Source organism: Diabrotica undecimpunctata, chromosome 3 (genome assembly GCF_040954645.1).
Source record: "Diabrotica undecimpunctata isolate CICGRU chromosome 3, icDiaUnde3, whole genome shotgun sequence".
In the NCBI taxonomy this organism is placed as follows: Eukaryota; Metazoa; Arthropoda; class Insecta; order Coleoptera; family Chrysomelidae; genus Diabrotica; species Diabrotica undecimpunctata.
In genome coordinates this window covers 79,676,623-79,703,395 of record NC_092805.1, presented here as the reverse complement: position 1 = coordinate 79,703,395, position 26,773 = coordinate 79,676,623, and the positions used below count along the sequence as shown (strand labels likewise).

Genomic DNA, 26,773 nt, shown 5'->3' with positions numbered 1-26,773 from the left:
TTTTGAGAATTTATGTATAAGCAGAGACATATTACTAGGGCGGTACATTACAATGGTTACTATGCATGGCTTATTACATTGATATTAAAAGCCTCGTATATTCTGAGATCTTCCAGATAAACGCATGGAGAACTACCTCACTGTTTTTACTTAATTTATTCGTTGCTGCGAAGAACTTCGGTGTTATTTTTAGTCCATGAAGACGTGTGGCTGATTCTAATTTTAATACTCATTTAGTCTTTTATTACTTGTTTTCTTCATCTCAGTTTTAATATGCCTCTGGTTCCTTTATCTGGTGGTACCCATTTTCTTATAACTCTTAATGAATGACTCTTCTCTCCTCTTCTTCCATACCATACAATACTCTGTGCTGTTATTGCTCAAGCTATGTTCTCTTCACCCATCAATTCTTGTATTTCGTGATATATCCATTGTCTTGCATCCTCTTCGTTTTCCCTCTTTGATCTTAGTATTTTTCTTATATTCATCCTCTCAAAAATTACCAGTTGCTCTTCTTCTATTACTGTTAATGTAAATGTCTCTGCAGCGTATACTACTATTGGTCTTATGGTCATTTTGTAGATTTTTATTTTTTGTTTCAGCTTATCTTCTTATCTCTTAACATTTTTTTATTTCTATATTGGCAAACAATTTTAAATTTCATTTCAAATTTTAACTTTTTGAAATAATTTGTATTTATAATTTTTTTGGTGTTTTCATAGGGCGGTGCTTCAAGTCTTCGAGGCTTCGACCGTTTAAAAAATTTAGGGAATTAGTTTTAAGGTTTTAGATGCATATTGTTAAAATAGAGGAGTAAAAATAAGAAAAAGAGATTTTTTATAATTTTTTATAATTTTTTATAATTTTTTATAATTTTTTATAATTTTTTATAATTTTTTATAATTTTTTATAATTTTTTATAATTTTTTATAATTTTTTATAATTTTTTATAATTTTTTATAATTTTTTATAATTTTTTATAATTTTTTATAATTTTTTATAATTTTTTATAATTTTTTATAATTTTTTATAATTTTTTATAATTTTTTATAATTTTTTATAATTTTTTATAATTTCACCAAACTCACTGATCAAAATCAGTGCAAATCCTGGCCTATGCTGATGATATCAATATTGTTGGAAGAATGGAAAACGCTTTACGAGGGGCGTTTGTAGCATTAAAATCATCAGCTACAAAAATGGGTTTAATAATAAGCATCAACAAAATGAAGTATATGAAAATAAGAATGCACCACTTATTATAGAAAAACGACGTCATTGAAGTAGAGAATGAATTTGTATACCTTGGAGCGCTCCTTAACACTGAAAACAATACTACCTCAGAGATAAACCACAGATTTTGCACGGCCAACAGATGCTATTTTGGGCTCAATCTCCTCCTTAAATCCACAATAATATCGAGAAATACAAAAATACAACTCAACAAAACAATAATACGCCCAGACCTAACATACGGTTCAGAGACCTAGAATCTAAAAAAAATAATGAAAACATGCTAGGATGTTTCCAAATAAAAGTACTAAGACGAATCTATGGAGCAGTAAATGACAATGCAGTGTGAAGAAGACGATACAACATTAAACTTTATAGAATATACAAGGAACCTGATTTCGTTAAACATATTAAAATATGACGTCAGAGTTGGATAGGGCATGTAATCCCGATGGAACAAAAATGACCCAGCTAGGAAAACGCTCCTTGATAGACCGATTGATCAGAGAAGAAGAGGAAGACCCAGAACAAGGTTCCTTAATAACATCGATAAATACATGAGAAATATGAGAATACGTGCTTGGCAGAGAAAGGCGATGATTAGGGGCGACTGAAGAGAAATTCTTGATGAAGAACGCAGGGTTGTAACGCCAGAATGATGATGATAAATAATTTATTATAATTTTTTATAATTTTTTATAATTTTTTATAATTTTTTATAATTTTTTATAATTTTTTATAATTTTTTATAATTTTTTATAATTTTTTATAATTTTTTATAATTTTTTATAATTTTTTATAATTTTTTATAATTTTTTATAATTTTTTATAATTTTTTATAATTTTTTATAATTTTTTATAATTTTTTATAATTTTTTATAATTTTTTATAATTGTTTATAATTTTTTATAATTTTTTATAATTTTTTATAATTTTTTATAATTTTTTATAATTGTTTATAATTTTTTATAATTTTTTATAATTTTTTATAATTTTTTATAATTTTTTATAATTTTTTATAATTTTTTATAATTTTTTATAATTTTTTATAATTTTTTATAATTTTTTATAATTTTTTATAATTTTTTATAATTTTTTATAATTTTTTATAATTTTTTATAATTTTTTATAATTTTTTATAATTTTTTATAATTTTTTATAATTTTTTATAATTTTTTATAATTTTTTATAATTTTTTATAATTTTTTATAATTTTTTATAATTTTTTATAATTTTTTATAATTTTTTATAATTTTTTATAATTTTTTATAATTTTTTATAATTCTTTATAATTTAATTTAATTTTGTATAATTTTAGTTATGTAGTTTTATTTTTATGTAGTTTTATTTAATAATATATACTTTTATTTAATTTTATATAATTTTATTTAATTTTATTAAAATTTTTTAAAATTATATTTAATGTTATATAATTTTAGTTAATTTTATTTATTTTTAGTTAAATCTATTTAATTTTGTATTGTATAATTGTTAAATTAAATGTATAAGTTTCTATAATTTTATTTACTTAATTTAATTTAATTTTTTTTAATTTTATTTAATTTATGGGTACAATTCTTTTTATAGCAAGGTAACAAATAAATAAATTTAAATAATATAAAAGTAATAATTTTTTTTTAATTTTTATAGTTTTATTTAATTTTATATAATTTTAGTTAATTTTATTGAATTGTATTTGATTTTATTTCATTTTATTTTATTTTATTTAATTATATTTAATTTTATAGGTATAAGTTTATTTAATTTTTTTTATTTTATTTCATACAAACATTTAAAAATCGTTCTACAGTTGATATAAAAAATATATTATATAAAATTATAGTAAGTGTATTATTAATGTATGTATATTATGTATATTTCGATATACCGCAAGGTTACTACACATATCTTGATTTTTCAAGTCACTTCTTGTTATGGTGCCTATCCGTTACGCATGTTGGACACTAACATGGCTATTGTGACTTTGTTGACTGCTGCCCTGAAAAGTCCGGTAGTGGTTAAGTTAAACCATTTGCGCAGGTTATGCAGCCAGGATATTCTTCTTCGTCCTGGACTTCTTTTCCCATGCACTTTACCTTGAAGTATGGTCCGAAGTAGGTCATATCGTTGTTCATTGCGCATTATATGGCCCACGTATTCTAGTTAGCGACGTTTTATGGTTACGACTAGTTCGCGCTCTTTACCTATTCTATGTAGTACTTCTTTGTTTGTAACTCTGTCTATCCAGGAAATAGCGAGCGAAAAGAAGTACTCACTTAAAAATATTAACATTTTGGTAATAAGCCTGCAGATAGTAATAATACCCTATAAGAAGTATTCACTTAGGTAGGCACTCCCCAAGTGCCACGATTTTTTTTTTGTTATATTTTATATCTGTAATTACACAAACAACTTTAAGATCTAAATAATAAGGAGAGTACTTTAGTCGTATTTACTTTATGGTATTTTTTGGTCTATTATATTTAAAAAGGTTTTCAAGGCGTCTCCCTCACATCCTTTTTGTTTTTATGGGTCCTCTTATATTCTGATGTTTTATTTTTTTAGTAGTATTTGCTGTTTATCTTTACAAATCTCTGCCATTCCTTTAACCTTTCTGTGAAGTTCATTTTCTTGTTCTTTGTTTGGCATTCTTCCACTTTACTGCATATTCCTTTAGACATATTTCTTTTGTTAGTTTAATTTTTTTGTGAATATATTTGCTTATTTGTTTGTAGTTGTTTTGTTTGTTGCCACCCTTATTAATAGGCAAAAAAACATTTAGAGAACTTCAAACACTAGGAATGCTAAAGAATCTTCTTCTTCTTCTTCTTCTTCTCTATGCTTGTTCTTCCTCTGCTTGTTCATTAGCGGATTAATACCTCTATGTAAGGTTGTAATTCCATCTTTTATTCTATTTTGTGCCCATACATTTATACACTGTACGTAACATTTTCTTCTAATGTCATCACTTATTTTTCGATCTCTCAGTGTATTTCCTATAATTCTTCTCAGTACTTTCATTTCTGCCGTTTCCAGTAGCCTTTGTGGTATAGCTGTGTCGGGTCTTGTTTCTGAGGCATATGTCATTATTGATCTTACATTGGCTTTATAAATTCTTGACTTCATCTCAGTGTTAATGTGTCTGTTTCGCCATATAGTGTTATTAAGGCATCCTTCTAGTCTATTTGCTTTTTGTACTTGATCTCTCACTTCTTTGTCCAGGTCTCCATAGCTAGGCAGTGTAATTCCCAGTTACTTTATTTCCATTACTTGTTCAATACAGACGCCATCAATTTATATTTTACATCTGATTGGTTCTTTGCTGACTACTATTGTTTTAGTTTTCTGAGATTAAAGAAATTAAAGTTTTTCCTTAGTTGTTTTCCTTGTTATTTCTAATATAAATACCGCAAGAATGGACAACGACCGAACTAATTCTACTATTCAAAAAAGGAGATAAAAAACAGCCAGAAAACTACAGAGGTATAAACTTGTTAAATACTACGCAACAGAATCTAAGAGAGCTATTGGAAATAATATTGAAAGATATATAATGCAAAAGTATAATTTCAAGTTATTACATTATGCACAAAACACACTAATATTTTACGTTATTAAATCAATAGTATAATACAAAAAAATTATAAAATTTACTAATAATATATAGAAAAACAAACAAAGCCATAAAACAAGAAAACTCTATTATCAAAGATAGGGACAAGTGTACGACAAAAATAACGATCACCGATAGATATAATTAGAAGAATTATAAACTGGACCCTAATGAATCAAAGATGCAAGAGGCGAGGAGATGGAGCGACCACGTAAAACAAAAGATTGAAATAATGTGAAATCGGATTGGAAAATAAAATATAGACATTAAAAAATGTTGAATGAAATTATTGCAGCTAGAAGACATCAGAAAGTATATATATATATATATATATATATATATATATACATATATATATATATATATATATATATATATATATATATATATACATATATATATAAATATATATATATATATATATTATATATATATATATATATATATATATATGTATATATATAATATATATATATATATATATATATATATATATATATACATATATATATATATATATATATATATATATATATATATATATATATATATATATATATATATATATATATTGACTACCACACCCAAAAAGAAAAAAGTATTTACATATATATTGTAACCTCGGAAACCTTTTTTTTTATGGTGCTAGAAAGGTCACCAATGGAGACAATGCGGACGGCAGCCAGATGGTTGGTGGAGAGCGAGTCGTGGGTTCGAAACTAATTTTGGAACCAGGAATGGGTCCAACGGACGAAATAAGTAAAGATACGATAAGAGATATTGGAAAAGATACAGAAATAAACAAAAAGATAGATGGGTAAAATTACCAAAGATACGATAAGATAGGGAACAGGGCGCCACTTAATTTTTTGGGGTTTAAGGAGAAAATTAAGAAACCTTAGAAAAGAAAAGAGATAAGGAAAGATATTTAGGTTCAGAGATCAAACCCAAGAAAAGATATCACAGTTAATTATTGAATAAATTTGGTCAACACTCTACATAAACAAAAAATAAATATACAAGGTATTACACTTACTTACCTACGAAACTTAATAAGCCTGATCTTTCTACTGGTCAAAGGTATAGTTATATTTAAAGGTAAAAAAGCAAATATATCAGGGAACGTTGTTAGGAGTCGACAAATAAAATACATACATAAAACAATAACAATATATTAAACAACAACAAAATTATGACGCTGCTGAATGCAACACAAGTAATAAAAATACACCAACAACTATAAAATGGTGGTATACATATAAAAATAGGCAGAAATATAATTAGAAAATATCTTTACAAAGATATAAGTATAACACAAGCATGCACAAATAAATTTTTGGCGTATCTCGAGATATTACAGCAAAAAAAAATGAATAAAAAATTATAACAAAAACCAAAGATAACAAAAATTAATAAAATCTAAATTTACAAAAAATACAAAAAGGTTACTGAAGTGAAAACATAAAAATTTAACCAAACCGCACTTGGTTAAGTCGATTATTTGGTTCGTAACAAAAAAAAGTATAGAATGTTCTTTAATTGACTGCAAAATTCAGTAGCTACTCTCAACTACATTTGATGATATGTATGATCGTTGGATACGTCCAGATAATGGAAGATGATATGATGCTATACCATGTTACTTGCCCAGATAGGTAGAGATATTAAAATTATGTCACTAACAGTAATTCCTGGCGACTGCTGCTTTAATTCACTGAAGTTAATACTGTACTTATATTAAACACTGAATTTATGACTATATTTAATCTAATATAGTATAGGATGAAGAAACTCAAAATAACAAGTGTATACACACTTATAAAGAAAATGCACAGAGACGGTAAGGTAGCAGATACAATAATGTGAACTAAGCGTCTTAACTCGACGAATGCCCACCGATAAGTCGTTTTCTCTACGAGTGCCCACCGAGAAGTGACTTGGTTCCTCTAAAATTTTCCCAAGCTACCCAAGAAAAGGTGAGGGTATCTTCCCTCCAAAAATGATAGGCCAGTTGTATGTATTTCTGAGAAGGTAAAAAGTTCTAATTAACATTAAACATAACGGTATCCTTCTACCTACAAACGTGATGAAATATCAAATCTCCTAGATTAGGTTTTTACAGAAAAATTACTATACGAGCCTTCGGAATATTTACAAATCTATCATAAAAGACCCGCCTTCACCGAAAAGCATTAATTTCTTTTCATACTCCGGATTAAGACGGAAAGGATTAAAAACCTTTCGGACGCAGGGAAATTCCTTGGTATTTCGGTAGGTACAATAATATTCTCTAATCGTAAACACGACCATCGGCGTATCATCCGCAGGGGTAGAGGGATTAGAAATAAATTAATATATTAATTATAAAAAAAATGTTACAATATATATATATATATATATATATATATATATATATATATATTTATATATATATATATATATATATATATATATATATATAAAGAACATTATGACTATTTCACCTCATAAAATATAATATATAAGATGATTTATAGCGTTTGTAACAGAAAAAGTAATCAAAATGAGGATGGCAATCTAATGATGTAAGTATACGCTTAATGTATAGTTTATTACATTATGTTTTAATATGCGTTTTAAAAATTATTTGCCCTTTGTATATATTAAAAATACAGTTAACTTTATTTGATTTTGGTGATCGTTTAAAAATTTTTGGTTTTAAATTTCTTTAAAATAATTATAAATAAAAAGTGAAAATTCTTTACCTTATCTCTCAATTTCTCGTATCTCTTGCATTTTCTCTTATCCACAATTATGGTATCTTTGCTTCGCTCTGTTGTGTGGACAGGAATAGGTTGCCATGGAATCTGGTTATTCCAGAATTGGAAACTTTTGGGGGGAAACATTCCGGCCAGATTCGCACTGGCTGACATTAAAGTGCGATCGACGTCTGTGGAGTATACGTGGACATCATTTCTTGAGTAGATATCCTTGAGAAAGTTGTGATATCGTTGACGAAACCACTGGCCAAGCTTGTATTGTCGATTAATTCCAAACTGTTAAAACGAAGCAAAACATTAACAAAAGGTCTGTAAAATATACAGGATGGAAACGATTGTATGTGAAAATTATTTCTGTCCTTGTTTTTAAAAATTATAAAAAACGCGAAGACTCGTCGACTTTTATATATAAATAAGCGCTTTTTAAAAATAAATTTAAATGTACAGTGTGATTCAAGCAAGCCTGGCATAGTTAATAATCTTTATTTTTATTGGAACACCCTGTATATTTTAGGATTTTTTAAGGCCGTTCCACGCGATTCTGGGCATAGCTAAATTCCAATGTAAAAGTTTATATCAAATAACGCAAAAACTATGGCAGATATTAAGATGATTCTTTTTTTATATGAAAGGTCTTAAAAAGTTCTAGTGCACTATTTGGTTGTAAATTAATAAATTGTTTAAATAATATTTTTTTTTAAATATTTTTGGTTAAAATAAACGTAAATTTTTTTTTTTTAATTAGGGCACTACAGAATTTGGCCCACTTTCCGAACCTGTTTTTATTTTTATCATAAAGTGTAACACAAAGCAGCTATTTGGTATAAACTTTTTAAAAAATCCCAAAGTTCTGCTAAATGTTACTCTCTCTCTCTCTCTCTTTGATTAAATTTTTATATGAATAGAAATATTTTCTGTTGATTTGTGACATTTTCCTTCTAAATGTTTATACTGTTTTTATAATAATAGTATTGTTTCAGTATTTGCTTATATAATAATAATTTATTATGTAGAAATTTTGGTCAATCAGTCAGTACATTTTTTTGTATTTCAATCAGAATTATTATTTTCTTTTCTTCTGTACATGAGCTCAGAGTAATACCCAAATATTTTGCAGTATTTGAATATGGAGTTTGATTATTTATATTTATTGGACAATACCCAAATATTTTGCCGTATTTGAATATGGAATTTGATTATTTATATTTATTGGAATATTTATTTTGAACGTTTTTGTTAGTAAAGTTTACATAATATGTGAAGTTTGTTTCGTCACTTGCTTGTCAACCTATCTTAACCTATCTTATCATGTAGGGACTTTTATGAATAACACAAGGTGAAATTTTAAAATTATAAAGTGTGGAAACCACTTATGGAATAAAATTGTTTGTGTGTTTTATTTTAGAAAATTATTAAAACGCTTTGAAACGTCAATAATTTTTTAATTTGAGTGTGCGCTTTTAAACATAAATTTAGATGTACAGGGTGATTCATGCAAGTCTAGCGTAGTCCATCATCTTTATTTTTAATAAAACAACCTGTATATTTTATTGTTTCTAGAAGCTACTTAACAACCTTATCTTAAAAAAGTATATTATGTAGGGTCTATTATGAACAAATTAATGTGAAATTTTGAAATTATATATAATTTGTGTCAAGACATTAAATACATACAATTTTGAAATTAATAGTTTATCACATTTTAAATAATGGTATTTTCTTTAATTAAGCTACTTACAGACATCAACTTTTAAATGAAGTATCAATATATTGGGTTTTGCATTTAATTTGTTAACGAAAATTATACATAATTTCAAAATTTTCAGGAAAATTTTCAAAAAAAAGATGAGGATGTAAAGAAGATTTTAAAAACATAAGAATATACGCGGTGTCCCATTAAAAATAAGATGATGAACTATGCTAGACTTGCTTGAATTACCCTATACATATATATATATATATATATATATATATATATATATATATATATATATATATTGACTACCATACCCAAAAAGAAAAAAGTATGTACTATATATAGTTATATATTCTCACCTTATTCTATCTTATTTCACCTCATAAAATATAATATATAAGATGATTTATAGCGTTTGTCGACTACGGCGTTAAGAATAATAAATTCCAGCTACTTAAGACAGAATTTTATTTTTTCTTCTTAGGCTTTTATCGTCCATTTTTGGACAAGGGATTCTATCAACTACTCCATCGACCTATATAATAAGCAACATACTTCCAATTTGTTCTGGCTATTCTTTTTATGTCATCTACCCATCTCATCTGTGGTCTTCCTCTTAGTCGTCTATATTTGTAAGGACTCCAATGTTGTATGGTTGCGTTTCAACGTTGTTCTTTTTGTCTAGCATTGTGACCTGCGAATCTCTATTTGCGTTTAGCCATGTTTTTTGTAATGCCCTCGACTTTAGATTTTATTCTTATCCAATCGTTTCTCTTTTTATCTGACAGTTATATATCTTATATTTCTCTTTTTATTGCTCTTCTGCTACGACTAGTTTACTCATATTTGCCTTGGTTAGAGTCCAGAGTTTTCCAAATCCTACCCATGCCAGTCTTGCTCTTCTAGTGATTTTCGCACTTTGTTTCTCTTTGTTAAGTTTCAGCATTTGGTCTAGTTCCTTTAATGCGCTCGCTATAATCACGATTTTGTCAGCAAATCTTCGGTAATGTAACTGTTTGCATTAACGTTAACACCATATGTTGACAAATTTGTAGTTTTGAATACGCTTTCTAGGGCAAGATTAAAAAGCTTTGATGATATTACATCGCCTGTTTAACTGCTCTCTTAATGAGGATGGGATTTGTGTTTTCGTCTAGCTGTACTATTATTCTTCTTCTTGATGTGCCTATCCATTACGAATGTTGGCGACCCTCACGGAAATCTTTATATTATCTGTATTCTTTAACCAATATGTTTTTCTTCTACTTGGACCTCGTTTTCCAAACATTTTTTCTTGCAGGATGGCTTGAAGGAGAGCATATCTGGATTCATTTCGCTTAATATGTCCGAAGAATTGTAACTTTCGAGATTTGATGGTGGTCAGTACCTCTGGGTTCTTATTCATAATTCTAAGGATCTCCTCATTTGTGACTCGGAAGTCCACGGGATCTTAAGTATTCGCTGATATAGCCACATCTCAAATGCTTCCAGTTTTCTGCACATATCTTCGTTCAAGGTCCACAATTAAACACCATAAAAAAGGACAGAGAAGACGTAGCATCGCAGCATTCTTACTTTTGTACAAGAGAGAGGTGGTGACTCTTGAAGAAGGCCCCCATACGATTGAAGGTGGATCTAGCTTTTTCGATGCGTGCTCTAATCTTCTGGTTGTTGGTCCATTCTTTATTTATTATGGTGCCGAGGCAGTTGTAGTGCGTCACTCTTTCTACAGGGGATTGGTTGACGTAGAGTTGAACTTCTGTTATCCTTTTCTTGTTAATTATCATAAGCTTTGTCTTCTTAACGTTTATATTAAGTCCATATTGTTAACTGTAATACTTGATTTTGTTCATAAGAACTTGTAGGTCTTCTAAATTGTCCGCAAATACTATGGTGTCATCTGCATTTGTGATGTTTAGCCGGTAACCATTTAGTAGAATACCTTTTTTAGTTTCGTGCTAAGCTTCGATAAATATTCTTTTAGAGTTCAGACTGAAGATTAGAGGAGACAAAATACAGCCTTGCCTCACTACATGCATGATTTTCACATAGTCAGTGTTTTCACCTTTAATTCTGAGATTTACTGTCTGATTCCAGTAAATATTTCTAATTATTTTCAGATCTTAGTTGTTAATTCCTACTTCTTTTAGTATTTGCATCATCTTGGCGTGCTGTACTCGATCAAACACTTTCTCTTAATCAACCAGACATGTGTATACGTCGCAGTTGACGTCTCTATATCTCTGGAATAAGACTTGTACTAAAAACAAAGCCTCTCTAGTACCAACAGCATTTGTGAACCCGAACTGGTTGGGGGAAATTTGACTTTCATGCAGATTGTAGATGCTTTTATGAATTATTATCTTTAGAAACAATTTTAGGAGATGACTCATTAGGCTTATAGTATGGGAATCTTCGTATTTTTTGGCTCCTGGTTTTTTGGAAGTGCAATAAACTCAGATTTTAGCCATTCTGTCGGTAATTCTCCAGAGTTGTATATGTTATTGAATATGTTTGCGATTATTGCTATTGATTCGTTGTCCATTAGTTTGAGTAGTTCTGCTGGTATATTATCAGGGCGTGAAGCTTTGCCATTCTTTAACTGTGTTATTGCGGATTAAACTTCCTGCTGTAATATTCTTGGTCCATCATTTACCTCTTCTTCTAGCTCAAAGGTGTTATCTCTTTGGTCTTCAAATAGTTTTCCTAGATATTCGCTCCACGTTCTTATTTTACTCTGTCTGTCCAAGATGTTGTTTCCATCAGAATCAGTTATATTTTATTTCTGCCTTCATCTTAGTCCTCCTATGAGTTCTTTAACTTTCCTATGTACATTGTGACTATCGTACTTTGACTGCAGAGTCTCAATTTCTTCGCATCTTTCCCTTGCTTCTTTTTCTTTCGCTTCTCTGATTTTCGTTCCTATTAATATATTGATGGTTTTATATTTGTCTGGGTCATTTTTGGCTTCTCTTCTCTCGTCCATTAGTTTCAGGATCCCATCTGTCATCCAAGATTTTTTCTTTAATAATCTATCTCTCTTTAAGTGTTTATCCTTTAAAGTTTGCATTATTTTTTTAATATGTTTGATTGTTTGTGTACTATCATAGTTGCCTTTATATATATATATATATATATATATATATATATATATATATATATATATATATATATATATATATATATATATATATATATATAATATAAAATAAAGTTTTATCTTGAGATTGCAGTCATTAATAGGGCAGGAAAGTGAAACTCTTTGTTCTTTATCAAGCTTTCGCAAAATTTATTTGCTTCTTCAGGATATGCTAAAATATGGTATTAGTAAATACAATGAAATTAGAATTAAATAGCATTGTATAAAACTAGTATAAAAACTTACAACATGAGGTTAATCCATTAAATTTTCAAATTTACAAAACATTTAAACTTAACTTATTAAAATTATATAGTTATATAAGTACAATATTTTAATTTTATTTAATTTTGTACAAATTCATTATGACATTGATTATGTTGATGTTTAATTTATGTCAGAAAGACACTCGTTTCTGTTTATTATATTTTTTGTTGTTGATAACTAGCTTTTGATTGTTATTATGGTTACGTACAAAGTGGCGCCAAATATGAATATTTAAATTTTTTGAAATTATAGTATTTATAGTCAGAAAATCTATAAATTAGAAAATTATAGTATTAATTTTCGTAAGATAGACTGTAATTATAGATATTAGTTAGTTTATAATTTATGTTTTTTATAATTTTTTATGTTTTTCTGACATAAATCAAACATCAACATAATCAATGTCATAATGAATTTGTACAAAATTAAAATATTGTACTTATATAACTATATAATTTTAATAAGCTAAGTTTAAATGTTTTGTAAATTTGAAAATTTAATGGATTAACCTCATGTTGTAAGTTTTTATACTAGTTTTATACAATGCTATTTAATTCTAATTTCATTGTATTTACTGATACCATATTTTAGCATATCCTGAAGAAGCAAATAAATTTTGCGAAAGCTTGATAAAGAACAAAGAGTTTCACTTTCCTGCCCTATTAATGACTGCAACCTCAAGATAAAACTTTATTTTACATAACGTGTCAGTCAATAATACCTAACTACTTTATATATATATATATATATATATATATATATATATATATATATATATATATAGGTATATAATAGCTTTTTGTTATTAAAGGGACCCCAAGATTTATAGAAAGATAATCTATATTGGGATACATTCTCTCTTCATCCATTTCTATTTTGAGTTGCACGTGCAGAATTGAAGAAGTTCGTGTTTAATATTTTTTTTGACTGTATCAGGTCATCATTTATCATCACTACGCTATAGCCCTTAGAGGGCCTCGACCTACTCAAGCTTTTCTTTTCTTCTCAGAATATTGTGTTACCCTGTCTATCCACCTCAGCTTTGATCTGCCTTACCTTCTTATTCATACAGGTTGCGCTGTTAAAATTCTTTTTATCATGTTAGATTCCAGGAAAAACAGGCAAAATTGGAGAAAACGGTTGAGTGAAGGAATACAGTGAAAACTGTGGAAATCCTTGTATATATATATATATATATATATATATATATATATATATATATATATATATATATATATATATATATATATATATATATATATATAGATTCCAGAGTACATGCTACATGTCCTGCACACTTGATTATAATGGAAATAATAATTTTTTGCGTAATATCTTTCTCCCAAACATCGATATAGGGTATTCGCGTGTTTTGATAAGAGTCCATGCCTCTGATCTTTATATGAGAATGGGAAATATTAGTGTTCGATACAGTCTGTTTGGAAAAGTATTTAGTGCTCACTTAAATATTTTATTTTTGATTATTTTTAATATTTATACCATAGACCTTCTTTAGTCACTTATTTAATTACTTATTTCATTGTTTGTGTTCTTTAAATTACTCACGTTAAAATTGGCGCCCCATTCATATTTTATCAAAGTTGCAAGCTGAGAGCCACTTATGTGTACGATATACCTAAATATTAAATACCTTTGTGGAGAAATCATTAATTTACCCCAAAACGAGTTAATAGCCTTTTTAAAGATTAACTTAAAAATATTATAATTTATTACACCTTCTAAAAGAGTGTGATTTTAATGCCAAAAGGACTTCCACGGCTCTTCCCAAGATCGATCTTTGTAAATAGTGTCCCACTCTGAGCGAGAGGGCAGAACTTAACCTGAAACCACGACGCACACATCTCCTGCTTAGTACGACCAGAAATCTTTGCCGCCCACGTCTTTCAGATCCTACTTCTCTACTTCATACGAAGACCAAGACAAATACGAATATTTTTCTTCTTCTAGAGACGCTACTGGTCCCATTATTTACAGCCAGATGTAAGTGGTGTCTCTTTTGTGCTAATAATAATTTTGTCAGTTCTGCTAATTAATTGCTCTTGTATTTACAACCATATACCTTTTATTTTGTACGTCTTTTATTAATTAACCAGCTAATTATAAATTTTTTAGATATATACGGTCCTATACTAGTTTTTTTAGATAGACGTTTTTAGATATCTGAACTCTTTGAATGCTGCGAAGTTTTGGTTATTGACAATTAAATCTGCGTCATTATTATTAGTTCTCGTGTTCTTTTAGTTCTAGTGCTGCTACTAGTATTGTCTAAAATAAAGGTACAAGCGATCATAGAACGGTGCGAGTCAAGATTAAGGTAAACATAACCTAAAAAACTTATCAAGCAAGATCGCTATCCAATAACAAAAATCTTGACTCAAAAACAATACCAGCACCAAAATAAGATATAAAAAAATAATATTAGAAGAGCCAATAAAAGAGTTGCAAATAAAAAATGCAAATAAGAAATGATAATAGAAACTATATATATAATGATAATATATATATATATATATATATATATATTTATATATATACATCTATTATATATATATATATTTATGTATATATATATATATATATATATATATATATATATATATATATATATATATATATATATAAGAAAAAAGAAGTACTTGTGACTTGTTTGGAAAAAATATATAAATATGTTTTGGATGGGTTGGAGTCAATTATATATATATATATATATATATATATATATATATATATATATATATATATATATATATATATATAACTAAACTTGGAACACTCTGTATATCGATTTTTAAAAAAGATTAATTTAAAACAATTTTTACAAAGACAAGTTTCATTGAAGAGAACAGATTCTAAACTAAATTATAAAATGAATATTTACATGCATAACAACACACAATGATAAAAATGTAAATTCTACCTAACCGGAGATATGCTGAAACAGTAGACGCGCCTTGGGCAATGTCCTACAACTATTTGCATACACTTCTGGTTATTCACTATAACTCCTTTCCCCTTAAAACGAAGCTCCTTCAGGAAGTTGAATTTTGTTTTCTTTTTGTTTTGATGTTCTTGCTGCTTTCCTCTGTTGTTTTCTTTTGTAAATAAAATATAATAAAGATAGGATAATACCAATATACAGAAGAATAGTCCATACGCTTGGAATGTGGAATTTTGTATTATATCGTCGGAATAGGAAATGGTCCATTGGTATGCACTTCTTTAAGTTCCAGTGACTTATGGTTAATTTTCATTGGTACAATTTTTGTGGGATTAAATTGAATTTTTGGTTTGTTTATTATAAGTGGTTGTCCATATGTTTTTTCTAAAAAGACCAATTCTTGATTTCTAAATGTTTACTTTGCAATTCGAATTTTCTATAAGATATATTCCGGTTAATGTTTTAATCTCTGTTCCTTGTGGACAATTTATAGTTAATTTTTCTGGTGAAGGAAATATAGCTAAAAATTGGTTTACTTCTGGGATGATTTCTATATGATTTTTTGAAATTTCAACTTTAATATATTGCCATTCAGAAGAATTTCCATTTATTATTATTTGTTCTTCGCATTTAAAATTATTATTGTTTTGAAGGTGACCAGGGCATTGGAATATTTTACCTTTAGTACATATGTCGTTTAGAGGTTTTATTATATTTTTAGATTTCAGCAAAAATTTTGTGTTTGGTATTATTGTTAAAAATTCTGATTCATGTTCTGTTGGAGTAGGTAGTAAATAAAAAGTTCAAATTCTAATTCAAAATCAATAGGTATAGAAAGAAAATAAGTTATTTTATTTTTGTCTATTTTACAGTTAACTTCTAATAGGGATTCAAAATTTAATATATTTTCATATTTGACTTCAAAAGGAAGTTGGTATAGGTAATGGGAAGAGATTTTTCTTATTTCTAATAGTAAGTCTCGGGTTTTTTATAATACTTGGGTGTAAGGTTTTAAGTTTACAGAATGTGAGGGAGTTTTCGATGTTTTCTAAAACATTTAGTATTGAATTAAAAATAATTAGCATTTCATTGAACAAATCTTTTAAATAGACGACATTTTCAAAATTTCCTTGAAAGTTAATAATATCTTTGATTTCTAGTATTTTAGACTTAAGATTTAATTCGTTATTTTGAATGTCGACTACAGTTTGATTAAAATTTTTAATTATTTCGTGGCTTACGGAGTATTGCATTTGAAGTTGATTTTGTAAATTAATTTGGTTTTCCTTTGAATGTTCTAACATTGAATTTATACATTCCCCGTACTGTGAATCTAAGTTACCAGTAATAGCTTTAGCTATCGATCCAAGACCATTTATCAACCCCCTTTTGTTTCTTATACTAGTAGAATGAATATTAAAATTATCTAACTTATCATTTATACTATTCTTAACATACTGAATTAAATTAATAAAATTTTCGGTTTCTGATCTAAAAAAGGTATCGTTCGAAATATTAGTTTTAAGATGGCTGTACTGAATATTTAGATTATTGTATTCGTCTAATAATGGATTAAGATCATAAAAATGGATAAAAGTATGACTTGCTTTTTGTAATTTGGCAGGTCCAAGATTAATGGGTAGAATGCCCATATTGTTGCTAATATCCTTTATGTTGATCGCTGCATGTCCGACTGCGATGCACCTGCAATAAAATAATAAGGTTTTCGTTTAGGACGTTTAATATTAGATAGGTGTATGTCTTCAGTTGTATTTTTATGTCGAGTAATGATTTTGGCTGTTTTTCTTTCGCGATTGATATTTTTTATTTCTTCCTTTTGATATTTATTTTTTGTTTTTCCTTTAATTTGTTTGTTACGTACAAATATCTCGGGGGGAATTATTTCAGGTAATTCTTCAGGATTTAAGTTTGCTTTTCCAATTATTTTTCTTTATTTTCTTGTATACTTTTATTTATTTCTGAGTAAAGTAACTTCATTTTTTCTTTATGGTTTATTATATAATTATTATTAAGTTGCTTTTCAAGATCTAAGTCGAATACAGAAGTATTTTCTAAATGTCCATTTATTATTTCGTAAGGTTTTAATTTAGTCACTGAATGTATACTACTATTATAAGCCAATAGGGCGTAATTGACTTTTTGTTCTATTGGTTCATCCTTAAATTCGTCGCGGTTATTAAATAATCTAATATGTTCGATAATTGTGCTATGAAATCTTTCGGCAATTCCATTAGATTCTGGGTATTGTGAAGATATAAAATGGATCTTGATTTTATGAATAGAAAGAAGTTCTTGGACAAGAGAATTTTTTAGTTCGGTACCATTGTCCGAGATTATTCGGTATGATGAGAGAAGTACTTTATTAGGGCGTTTACAACTTTTATTCCTTGAGCGGAGTTTAATTTGTAGAGTTGGCCATATTTGGAAAATGAATCGATTAACGTTAGAAATTTAGTATTTTCTAATGTAATTGTATCGAGATGTAATATTTGGAAGGGTTTGATTGCTGTGGGTGTAACATTATAAAATGGTTTGATTGGTTTTCTGTCGTATTTAGTTAGTTGACAGATTTCGCACTCATTTATATAGGTTTGAATCGAAGCCCTTTGATTGGGCCAATAATAAATATTTTTTATACGTGACTTGGTCTCATCCAATCCTCTATGGTTTTGTTTTCCTTCATAGTAGTTTTTAATTATTTCTTTTATTTCATCGAGGAAAACATCGATAAGTTTTTTTAAATAGTTAATGAAGGATATTTGGGAATTTTTAAAGAATTTTTTGAGAACTACGCTAAACTTTTCGTATATAGGATTTTAGAATCCTTAACTTATTATTAAATAATTTAATAATACTGGGTGTTGCTGGTTCGAAGTTTACTTCGGAAATTATTATTTCGTTTTTTCCTACATTTACGGCATATTCTACGATAGGGATGCCGATAGTTGGATTTTCCTGATTGGTGTGTATTGTGTTATTTTCGTCATCTGGGTCTTCATTTCTTTCCTCGCATTCAACTATGAGTGATTCATTTTCTATATCATTTTTTGGAGTATTAAGAAGTTCTTCGTCAAAATTTATTATGTAATCAATTTCTTCTTCGGTATTTAGCTGTGCATCATTTGTTTCATTTACGTTTAATTCTATCCTGGATAGAAAATCACTATTAGTGTTTAATGCACCCTTTTTGTATATGATATTGTAATCATATTCTTCCAATTTAAGGCGCCATCTAACTAACTTTGAGTTAGGGTCCTTTAAAGAAAATAGCCATTGTAATGGCTTGTGGTCAGTTACAATTGTAAACTTACGACCAAAAAGATAAGGGCGAAAGTATTTTACTGCCCAAACAATTGCAAGAAGTTCCTTCTCAATTGTTGAGTAGTTGGTTTCGCGTTTATTTAGAGTTCGACTAGCAAACGATGTAGGTAAATCAGATCCGATTTTTCCTTGGCTCAACACAGCTCCTAAAGCAAAGTTGCTTGCATCTGTGGTTAAGTTAAATGGTTTAGAAAAATCAGGGTACTGCAGTATTGGGTCATTAATAAGAAGATTTTTACACATTTCAAAGCACTGAGAATAATCTGAATCGTTTACATTTATGATTGCATCTTTTTTGAGACGAGAAGTTAAAGGTTTAGTTAATTTTGAAAAATATTTTATAAACTTTCTATAGTATATCTGAATTTTAAAATTTGACTCTCTTAATCACTTAAAAACTTCTTTTAGATTTGTAAGGTGTTCTTGGAGACTAGTACTAAACACTATAATATCGTCCAAGTACACAAGACACTTTTCATTTTGTATTCCTCGAAGTATATTGTCCATTACTCTTTGGAAGGTCGCCGGGGCGTTACGCAATCCAAAGGGCATTCTAAGGAATACGTAGTGACCGTTTTCGGTGTTAAAAGCTGTTTTAGGTATATCTTCTTCGGCCATTTCTATTTGATGAAATCCCGAAGCAAGATCCAAAGTTGTGAAATACTGACAACGACCTAGTTTGTCAAGTAGATCGGAAATATTAGGTAGGTGATATCGATCTCCTAAAGTAATTTCGTTTAATTTTCTATAGTCAACTACGATCCTATATTTAGGTACTTGGGAGTTGTCCAACTTTTTTGGAACTACCCAAATTGAGGATGACCATGGTGAGTCTGAGGGACGAATAATATTTTGGTCCAGCATACTTTGAATCTGGTTCTGTACCTCTTTTCTATAGATTTCAGGATATCTATAGGACTTTGAGTAAATAGGTATATCGTTAACTGTTTTAATATTATGTTTTACTTTACTAGTAAATAATAGCATATTGCCTGTTACATGAAATATATCTTAAAATTCTTTGATTAGCTTTAATATTTTTTCCCGTTCCTCGATATTCATGTGTTCGGTACGAACTTTGGAAATATCGAATTTAAATTTGTCTGCATATATATTATTTAAATTAGGGTAAACTGTGCTATAGTTTTCTGAGAATCTTTCAGCTTCGATAGGTAAAGTGAAAGTAATTTTACAGGCATTCTCAGAAGAGTTCAAAATACTGCAAATAGCTTTATTATTTTGAACTTTTGTTAAACATTGTGGGATTTCTAAATTCCCAATTTTGGTATATGGAATTATTACGTCACCATTATTGACATTTTTTATGTCTACCGAAATTATTTGTTCGGTTCTAGGAGGCACTACTATGCAATTCATGCTTTCCTTGTTAATATTATGATAAAGAATTTTAATTTGACTATTCTTTGTAATTAAGACATTATTTGTAAGGTCTAAGATTGTCTAATCCTAATAAACAATCAAAGTAGTATATTAACTAACTATTATTATTATTCCTGTTAGTATATATATACTAACAGGAACGCAACTCAACAATATTGGCAATATCATTTTAAAGTCGTCTACTTTAAAATGTATAATGTATGTCTGAATTGTCAATATAGATGAGTCAGATAAAATTAAATTAATAGAAGAATTTTTCACTAAGTAACAAAAACAAAATTTGTTTAATTTACTAATGTTTGTATTTTGAGAACGATTTCCGAAGTGGAAATTGAAACGTCAATAAACGTATTTTAACCTTAAAAAAAAAAAAAAAAAAAAAATCAAAGTAGTCATGAAATTTAAATATACAATAATTTAATTTCATAGGATTTTTGGTTCCAAATATTTTAGAAGTAGGAATTATAGTACAAAAATTTTGTTGGGTCATGCCTAGTGCTGTTGAAACTTGAAAAGGTTTCCGAAAAATGGAATTTTTGAAATATTTTTCCGCTACATTTGGAACAACAAAAGATTTAGTACTACCGGTATCAATTAAAACTTTCAGATTATTTTCAGGAAAAATTATATACGGTAGTTCACTTTCTTTATTTGTTAAATTTAATAATTCTATTCTATTTGGTCCGAGGCAAGTTGCTCTAAAAAATGGTCATTATCTTCAGAAATATTTATTTCGTCTATATTATGTAGTTCTTCTGGAAATATATTTTGTGGTTGGTTTGAAAAATAGGTTTGATTACGAGGTTTATATCGGTTTTGATAATTTTGGTTCGGTCTGGAAGTATTAGTTGTTGAAATAGTCATCGGAGTTGGGTTTGGAAGATTCCGGTTTTGATTTGGTCTAAAAACGTTATTATCTCTGCCACTGCCAGATTGGTTTTGATTATTATTAAAAGTTCGGGTTTGTATGTTTTGATAGTGACTTTTTGGGGATTGAGAATAATTATGATTTCTTTGGTAATTATGTTGGAAGTTAAATTTATTTGGTAGAACATAATTAGATGAGTTTGATTTGTTTTTATGCGAAAAATTACTTGATGATGAGGGGTTTTGATTTTTAGTAGAATTACTTTGTCCCATATAAATTTGAAAATCATTTGTTAGAACGTTTAAAGCTGTGTTTATATCAATAGGGTTTTTGGTACGCATAAAAGTACCCAAGGGTTCCTTAAGACCACGTAGCAATACTCTTAAAGCTAAGTTTCTGAAATAACTACCAAGTATCTCTTGTTCGTTAATATTAGAACGAGTTTGCAACAAAGATATTTGGAGATTTAAGAGATGCTGTATTTTTTGGAAAAATTCAAATGGCGATTCATTGCCTTGTTTAAGGTGTGTGATTTCTATACTAAGTGTATATACGTCTCTCTTATCTGCATAAGTGTTTAATAGAGAATCTTTTAAATTTTCCCAAGTTCTTATAGTACATGAAGAAATATTTATGGCGGCATCACCTTTAATTTTTGCTAAAATGCTAGAAGTCAAATATTCATTTTGAAAATCGCTTGGGTCGGTTATATTATAGAATTTATTGACTAATTTTTCGCAAATATCTATGAAGCGTGGAAGTAACGCAACATCTCCATGGAATTCTGGAATCATGTCCAGATATTCTTTTTTTAGTTGAGGTAAAGCCATAGTTAATTTGGATTTTGATAAAATAATTTTAGGAAAAATATTAGAAGTATTTGGTTGAGTTTTATATGATAATGGATTGTTGTTTGAGTCAGAATCTGAGTCAGAATTACTTGAACTATCTGAATTAATGAAAAATCGTTGCTCTCTATACGACATAAATAAAGGTACTTACAGTAAGAATAGTTTCCAGCCCATCTATGCTCTGAGTCCACGTTGACACGGCAGGAACAGGACCTTCACAGGAACTTCAATATTCACTTGAATTTTCCTTTACACTATTCTTCAAGTCAGGCTACTCAATTCACCCAACCAAGAGTCTTTATTCGCGGTGCCAGTTATTTATTAGTTCGATAGATTATTAAATCGTTAATACGAACCAGGATTTATATTCACTAAAGCCCGTTTTATCTATCCTACTGACTGCGCCACTAAACTTGGAACACTCTGTATATCGATTTTTAAAAAAGATTTATTTAAAACAATTTTTACAAAGACAAGTTTCATTGAAGAGAACAGATTCTCAACTAAATTATAAAATAATATTTACATGCATAACAACACAGAATGATAAAAATGTAATTCTAGCTAACCGGAGATATGCTGAAACAGTAGACGCGCCTTGGGCAATGTCCTACAACTATTTGCATACACTGCTGGTTATTCACTATAACTTATACATACATATATATATATATATATATATATATATATATATATATATATATATATATATATATATATATATATATATATATATATATATTTCTAAAGTATTCAACTAGTGAATTCAGAGGTTAAATCGGTCATTCAGGTTGGCAAATAAAAGAAGAAGTCAACTACTTCATAAGTTTATCGAAGACGTTTCGCTTTATTTTTCTAAAGCTTCATCAGTTCTCTAAAATACAACAGATGAAATAGAGTATAAGAAATACAGATGTTCTCAATATGTAGTATATTATCGATGTTATTATATATGTACTGTAAACTTTACTCATTATTTATAACTAACTTAACAAAAAAAAAACAAAAAACACACAAACTCTGCAGAAAATAATGTTAATATTCGTAAATACGAAGATTTAAAAATATTTAATATATATATATATATATATATATATATATATATACATGTTACATGAAAGTATGAGATGAAGACAACTCGAGAGGCAGAAAAAAATATTAAAAATTGAGATCGAGAAAAATACGACCAATAAGTCGTATATATATATATATATATATATATATATATATATATATATATATATATATATATATATATATATATATATATATATATATATATATATATATATATTGTATATTATATTGTATATTATATTGTTACATGAAAGTATTAAAAGAAGACAACTCGAGAGGCAGAAAAAAAATTGAGAACGAGAAAAATACGACCTAAGATAATAGATTATATTTGATACACATAAAGAGAAACCAAATTATACGTAACATTGGTTCAAGGGATATTCTAGAAATAACCTAATAAAAATGGTCTTAAACCGATTTAAAACTAATCAATGAAACCGAAACATTACAGTCGAAATGTTGAAAGTCAGTGGCAGAAGGATAGAGCAAGTACTGAAGACCTTATTAAATATAATTATTATAGATGAAGGAAAGATTTTTGTCAAATAATGCAACTTCGAAGTTGTCTTAATATTTTATACAGGGAATAAAATTAAATATGCTAAAATGAAGTATAATAGCCCTAGCATACTTCCTTTTCGGATGCCCGCTTCAATCCCATAATCTCTCAATAAATACTATCTTTGAAGTTTAAAGAATGAACTTAAATGTTATCCCCAGGTAGCTACAAGGTCGGTAGGAAGTAGGTTCGTCAGGTGATTTACCTTGCTAAGAAATCATTAATTTTAGCATTCTGCCATATCATAGAAAAGTTATATTCAGCATGCAGTTGAAGTTAATAACTACTTTTGGGGTGAGGCTGTTTTATTCCAAACTCGAAACCTGTTGATCTTCGTGCACTCAAGTACTTATATATTTCTGCATGAATCTCGCTGGATAGAAATATTTGGCACATTCCGTTGATAAAATTATCTACTTTATTATCAGTACAATCTTTTTCAGCTATAAATACGAGATTAGATAGTTGTTAAAGTCATTGTGCATATATTTATTAGAACTCACCCACTCGCCATTTAATTTACAAATTGGAGATCTAAGTACTTGATTTATATATAGATATATATATATATATATATATATATATATATATATATATATATATATATATATATATATATATATATATATATATATATATAATATATATCCTGATAAGGGCAAGACAACAAATAGTTTTAGATTTTAAACTCAATTTTACAAAAGTGAACCCGTTTGATGTAATAAATAAAAATACTGTTGTAATAAAACAATGGAAATCTGGTGAGAGTGACAAACATAAATCTATTCGTAAGATTGTTATTTAATAGTAGTTTACTAATAATTTATTATGGAACCAAATAGTTCGACAAAATAGATATACCAAAAATGGAAAAGCAGCCGGCTTAGACGAGATACATATTGAATCACTTAAACTATAAGAAGAAAAAACACCTAAAATTTTTAAACTTACTTCGCTAAGTATATGAAACTGTTAATATCCCAAATGGTTGACTTAAGTCTATATTTTTTGTCGTTGCAGTATATTCAGATTAATGAGCTTAAAGAGACAAGTATGTTGGTTAAATTATTAAAGGTCGGAGTTAACTGTATATGTGAGAAATACACGATTAAGCTTTAGAGGTGACTTAATGAAAAAGTAAAGATTATCTAGTATTTCAATTAGATTGTATACTGCTGTTACTACTTCTTCTTTTTATTTTAAAACAATGCTTAGTTATTTCAATTTAGATTTTTGAGGTGGTCTGTTGGTGTTTGGTTTCTTTTCTTTGCTATCTTTCCAAGTCAATTATCACCCATTTTATCAACGTCGTCTCTCCGTGCTCTTTTTCTGACTCTAGACCATTTTACAACATCTCGGATATTACACGGGGTTCTGATATCGCTGCTGTTCACTCTATCTCTAAGTGTCTTGCAAATAATTGATCCTAAGTTCTTCATTTCTGTTGTTCTTAATAGTTGGTTATTAGTGGTTGTTTTGCTGGTGTTTATATGACGTGGATCATAATAGGTCTTGCACAGGTTTTATTATTTATTATCAAAGATGTTATTACAAGAAATACAATTAGATAGAAAAGATATATTTATAATTAATCAAGTAATTATTCTGGATGCAAGAAGCGTTTATACAAATAAGGCAGAAACCATCAGAAATACTGACTATTGAGGACCTGCGACAGGGCTGTATCTTATTAGGAACACTGTTTGACATGTTATATTCGGAACACATATTCAAAATAGTGTTAGCCAACATCAGGGTTAAAATTAAAATCAGCGGTACGATACTAAACCTACGCTGCATGGATGATACGGTTATTATAGCAGGCAGTCCACAAGCTCTTTAATTCTACTCAACGAAATTGTAGAAACAGCAGATTAAGTAAAAATTAACGTGACAAAAACATAAGTATTAAATTAAATAAAAACATTACACATACATGCAAATATAACTTTATATGGATCGTTATCGTAGTTCAGAGAACAATATCTATAAGAAAATGTAGAGTGTACAATATAAGTTTCGTGGATACTATAAATAAATACAGATTTATTAAAGCATTATGTGCACTTAGTCTGTTTATATGGTCTAGAAACGTGAACTTTTAAATTAGGAACCATGAATAGACGTCAAGCCTTTGAAATGTAGCCATAGAAATTTTGAGGAAAATGAAATATGACAGAGAAATACTAAATTAAAAGAAAATAAGAAGAAAAGTATATCTGGGACATGTAATATATATTGTAATCCTTAATAATGCGTAATTCAGTTAGCTATGTACTTACTTTACTGCTGAGCAGACATAATATATTTCATTTAATTTTAAAATAAATAATTTATATCCTGTGAGCAGAGATAGAAAGTTTAATTTGAAAATATATTGACCAGTATGCACATATATTTGTATGATTACATTACTGTAAGACATACTCGTCCGTTATCCAACTAAGATCTGAAAATTATGAAATTCCTAAAGATGTTATTCTGGTTGAAGGAAAAACTCAAATCTGTACCTTCACGCGGCAGAAGACAAGCAACATCTATATAGATGACTCTCGGATGTAGGGACCGAGTGATTGTCGGTATAAGAAATTCACCACTTTCTAATTAACGGCTTTAAAATTAAATACTTACTCAAGGTAGATTAAGTACTAGATCTAACACCAAAGTCATATAGACCAATAAGCCTAACGTCTTTTCTATTAAAAACGCTGGAAAGACTTCTGGATAGCTACATAAAAACAAATTACTAAAAGATAATAATTTTCTAACCAATCGTTAACATGCATACTAACCTGGTAAATCTACGGATTTAACGTTGGATGATCTAAAGAAGCTTATCTTAAAGTCGATAGAAGACCAAGATATAAAAATGGCCGTTGCTTTAGATATTGAAGGAAAATTTAATAATGTTACCAACAACTCTTTGGATAAATCAATCAGTAGATCAAGCACATCTGCAGTAATATGCAGATGAATATTATAAATGTCAAAAAATCTGTCAACAAG

At 28.1% G+C, this 26,773-nt stretch overlaps 1 protein-coding gene across 1 annotated transcript in view; it reads right to left on the bottom strand.

Annotated features, from left to right (window-relative positions):
* LOC140436942 (testicular acid phosphatase homolog) overlaps positions 1-26,773 on the bottom strand; it is a 48,069-nt gene that overhangs the window by 8,369 nt on the left and 12,927 nt on the right. Inside the window, exon 3 of the mRNA XM_072526121.1 lies at positions 7,591-7,881. Coding sequence (XP_072382222.1) covers positions 7,591-7,881 — 291 coding nt within the window. The remainder of the gene's footprint in view (positions 1-7,590; positions 7,882-26,773) is intronic.